This window comes from Schistocerca americana, chromosome 6 (genome assembly GCF_021461395.2).
Source record: "Schistocerca americana isolate TAMUIC-IGC-003095 chromosome 6, iqSchAmer2.1, whole genome shotgun sequence".
Taxonomy (NCBI): Eukaryota; Metazoa; Arthropoda; class Insecta; order Orthoptera; family Acrididae; genus Schistocerca; species Schistocerca americana.
The window spans coordinates 640,492,613-640,497,624 of record NC_060124.1 but is presented as its reverse complement, the minus strand read 5'-3'; the positions used below and the strand labels follow the sequence as shown (position 1 = coordinate 640,497,624).

The window sequence follows — 5,012 nt, the reverse complement described above, 5'->3', positions numbered from 1 at the left end:
GTACATCGCAACCTTTGTGATACTTAATAATAGACAAACTTTCAATCATTAGCTATTCTGTCTCAGAACAGCCGCATTCGCAGAACAACCAATAGCCTTTCATCCATTAAGCACACGGTCATATATCATAATAATTAACTGTTTGGTGGCTTCGGTAAATTACCCAAAATCCAGTAAAGGAATTAATCGGGGGTGTTTCAACACAAATGCTTAAAAATTCTTTTGTAGTTAACCTATTTTCAGATTATGAAGAGTTCTTTGTTACAGCTTGTATTTTTGTTCCAGGTGGCACTGAACTTGATGGCTGTAGTGATGTTGTGAAGGCACAAAGTCGGAAGTTGTTAAACCTTCAGAAACAAGATTTTCAAAAGTACTTCTTCTCAGATACCAATATTTCGCCCCAGTTTGTGTCGGATACACAGATGTCTCAGTTGTTGTCACATAATTTGAGTGTAGTGACTGAATCTAGAAAACAGTTTCTTTTGCTTCCCTGTACCCCAAGCATTATGTGCAATACAGGACTCCTAACAAGACAAACACACAGAGCACAGCCCTCTGTCTTCTCTTGCCGTTTCTGCAGTTTGGGAGCACAGTCCGGAAGTCTGACTCATGTTGACCGGACCGGCAGGGTGAAAATGGTCGACGTGGGTTCGAAGCTGGTGACAGAACGGACTGCTGCAGCACGAGCAAAGGTTTTTGTGGGACCCGAACTGATGAAACTCGTACGAGAAAATGGCCTGAAGAAAGGTGACGTACTTAGCATTGCTAGCCTGGCGGGAATTGTGGGGTCCAAGCAGACGTCCAGCCTTATCCCTCTGTGTCATAACATATCTTTATCCTCTGTGGCTGTGGACATTGAACTGGACTCTGCTCTCAACTGTGTGATTGTAACTGGCACGGCAAAGTGTAGAGGGCAGACGGGTGTGGAGATGGAAGCTCTCACTGCTGTATCGGTGTCTGCCTTAACAGTGTACGATATGTGCAAAGCTGTGAGTCATGACATTGTGATATCTGAAATAATGCTTGTGGCCAAAAGTGGGGGAACTAGAGGAGACTTCCACCGGACATGAGCATCTGTGTGGGGCAGTGAAATAAGTTAAGTATACCTGGTGTGATGTAGGCAAATTTCAAAGTCTGTTCATAGTTATCATAAATTATATACACATCGAATTGGCCTGAATATGAGTTGCACCTTTAATTTCGAAAAAGAGAGAAACTTAATTAAAAATAATTTGTCAAGTTGCCCATTTATAAAAGCTTTTCAAAATGTGATTTACCCTTAACCAGTTTTTTTGTAGTACACTGTAGATAAATTACACACAAAAACAAAGCTTTCAGTTGCAGTTTTCATGTAAGACACTCTTAACTTCACTAACATTCATTGTTTTGTCACTGTCAGTATTTTTGTCACTCTCCTCCCAAAGTACAGTGGCGTCGCTACAATCCCGGGCATTGCATGTGCAGCATTTCTTGAACCGTACCTTTAAAAAGCACATCTGTTAGATGAATAACTGTGAGTTTGAAATTTGCAACGTAACTGTACCGAATTCCAAATCTCTCTCTCTCTCTCTGTGCCCTCCCCCAGCTGTGTGGTAGTGTCCTCTGTGTTGCTCTATTGTCTCAATTTTTGATGGTCCCATGCTGTGAAAGTTGAGGTGAAGTGTTCATTCTTAGATAAATAGTGTGTATCAGCTCTTTTCTCCTAGGATCAGGTTGTCATTGCTGTGTTCATTGATGTAAAATGACACTTTTTTAACAGTTCCTAAAAGGTGCACCACTTCATTGACACTTTTGCTCAGGTGTAGAGCATATTGGCCAGACTAATTTACATGTTTCAGCTTTACACTGTATGGTATCCTCTTTTGTAAAAGGCCTATTATCTTTCTTGTGTGTGACTTGTCCAGAGATTGAAAATGTTTTATTTTGTAAGTTACCAATCCAGAACAGGTTTCTGTCCATTTAATTCTTCAGGTTTTTCCAGAAGTTTGCTGAAATTCCCGAGTTGTCCTTTGCACAGTCGGACATCATTGTCTTCCTCGCATATTTCGGTGACATTAGTTGTTGCTTTCACAAAGTGCTACTTGAGACTGACCGTCAGATGGAGCAGGTCTGTAATTTGTTCCCTCTGCCTTCGTGCTTCATCTGCAATCTGCTCTGACAGACATCATCCTCGGGTATCCGTGTTGCGTGATATTCCGAGTGTCATCTACACTCACGGGCACGATTCTTGTGTGTTATGTTTTCAGTCCAAGCTGGTTGGTAGAATTCTGTTTGCAGGCTGTCCCCGTTTGGGGACAAGGATCGGCAGGGCATGAAACCCTAATCTTTCATCTTTCAGTTAACTCAAATGTCGAGTGTCACTTTTTTCATGTACTGCGGTTACAAATATAAGAAAATACAAAATGAAAATTTCTCAACATAGTCATGTTTCTTTTCAGTATGTTTCTCGGATCAGTACACTGCAATGCAAATATTCCATTAAAAGAATATATTTTTGATTGTTTCTTCAGTCAGAGATGCATTGCCTTTTTGACTTAACAATCAATGTCAAATCATTGTCCCTCAAACAATCCTGCAGGGGTTTGACAATGTGAGACCATGGCTTTATGGAGCATCACCTAGAATTAGCTGCCGTCTTTTCTGACATGATTTTAAATCAATGCTATCATCACTGTTTCTTTTGCTTAGGGTTTTGAGTCTAGGAATGATGCAAACAATCCCTAGCCCCCTTTCTTCCTTCATTTGGTAGCCTTGAGCAAATTGAATATTCCTGCTTTTGTTTGTATTTATTAATCTGTTTGTGCCTCTAATTCTTAAAAGACTTCATTATGACACTAATAATCTGAAGCAGCAAATTTGGGGAAAAAGAGCTGCATCCATTTATGCTGTTGTAAAATGGAGGAATTGGTTGTAGTTGGAAAAAAAATCTGCCTTTTACAACTGCTGATTTTTGTCATTTATTTTACGTAGCCCACCCATGATCTACAATCAGGTCTTCTTTTTTATGTTGTATTTTTTATGATAATGTTGAAACATAGATGATTGTTATGCATCTTTGCAGCACCTAAACTTGAATATTGTACTTAAAAATGTTATTTGTTGTCTTTTTTAAATTAAATTGTTATGTTAAAGAAGTGAATTAAATGATTGTTGCCTGTGACATAATTTTGTAGCAGCTAAAATTAAATGCTGGTCTTCAATATTTTAATTGTTATAGTTTGGGGTATGATTGTTGTAATTAGAAAATGAATACGTGCCTTGTGCACTATGTTGTTACAGTAATTTGGAGTTTATTTTGTACATCATCTGGTGTAAATTATAAGAATTTAAGCAAAAACTTCTGTCTCTCAACAGATTTCTTAATAACACTATTCCAGTAACTGGATATGCATATTGAAATATTTGTGTTGTATATTAGATTCTATGACCTGTACCGAGGCAATATTTTGCGGTTGCAAATTTTCTTGACTATTATTATGTGTGTGTGTGTGTGTGTGTGTGTGTGTGTGTGTTGCTTATGCCCTACATACGAGTCCTCCAAGGTTCTTATGATCTGACCAATGTACGACATGCCAAAATGCTACAGCTGCATGGGGAGATACAATTAAATCCCATCCCCCCTCTCTCTCTCTCTCTCTCTCTCTCTCTCTGTCTCTCTCCCTCTCTCTCTCTCTCTCAAAGATCGGCAGGTTCAGGAATCTAACACAGAAAGAATTTAATCACAGTTTCTTTTTCATCTCTATCATACAATGTAGTCCAATTTTTTGCTAATACAGATATAACATTTTGTGATTTATGTTGTGTACTCTTCAAAAGATCTAATGATGTCCTCATTCCTTTCTTATAAACAAAACAAAAAGAAACTGACAATAATTGTCATTAAAGTAAAACACAGAACAGTGTCTCCATAGCATCAATGAGCACATCCTTTCAGCACCTTTGACCCAGGCAGTGAACACAGCAGCAGTCAGTCTATGACTTGCAGCAGGTGAATCCCAGTCAGCTGCATTGCTCATGAACCCCACGTAAATAATAATAAACAAAATCTAACAATACACATAACCAAGGCTTGATTTGTGACAGTATACCGCTGATGACAAAAAAAATTAGACCCAAAGATTTTGAGATGTGATACAATAGAACTTTTGCTCTAGTTGAAGCGGTAAGATACAAATGTTGTATTCACACTGTTAAAAAGCTCAGAAAAGTGTTATAACTTTTTCAGAAGTCTAAATCAAACTATGGAAACTCTCGGTAGGAACTTAGAAATATAGGAAATGATAGAGTGCTACTTACCATAAATACATGTTAAGAAGTCTATTTTTTTTTTCTTTTAACAAATCTAGCACAGCATATTACTGCCAAATTAGTCATTACCTATGATTGCCCCAGTGGCAGAAGTATGTATAATAATGTCAAAACGTTTGTGACACTACACACTAGGACAAGCTCAAGTTTCAGATACACGTTGATTGCGTTCTGGATGATGCTATCTACATGTTCATCCACACTCTGCAAACCACTATGAAGAGTATGACAGAGGGTACATCTCACTGTACCAGATATTAAAGCTTGTTCATGTTTCAAGACCATTTAAATCTTTCTCTGCATGCTGTAATTAATCTAATATTGTCCTCACGGTCCCTATGGGAGCAATAGTTACAAGGTTGTAACATATTCTAGAGTCGTCTTTTGGTAAGCATACTTTCTTAGGATAGTGTACATCTTATCTTGAGGCGTCTGCCAATTCAGTTATTTCAGCATCTCTGTGACACTCTCCCTTGGGTCAAACAAACCTGTGACCATTTGATCTGCCCTTCTCTGCATGCGTTCAAATCACCCATTAATCCATTTTGATACAGGTCCCACACTTTTGAGCAATATTCTAGGATGGATTATACAAATGATTTGTAGAATGACTGCATTTCTATGGTATTCTACCAAAAAAAATCTCACTCTTTCGCCTGCCTTACCCCTGAGTGGGCCTATATGACTGTTCCATTTCATATGCC

The 5,012-nt window shown here is 38.4% G+C and overlaps 1 protein-coding gene across 1 annotated transcript; it reads left to right on the top strand.

Moving 5' to 3' along the window:
* Positions 1 to 635: 635 nt before the first annotated feature.
* Positions 636 to 1,070, top strand: LOC124620360 (molybdenum cofactor biosynthesis protein 1-like). The gene has a single exon (XM_047147032.1). It carries the CDS (start codon positions 636 to 638, stop codon positions 1,068 to 1,070), a length of 435 nt encoding a protein of 144 aa, XP_047002988.1.
* Positions 1,071 to 5,012: the final 3,942 nt, after the last annotated feature.

Bases quoted from the DNA above. Each gene is read 5' to 3' on its own strand.
- LOC124620360 (XM_047147032.1), top strand. From the start codon at position 636: ATGGTCGACGTGGGTTCGAAGCTGGTGACAGAACGGACTGCTGCAGCA.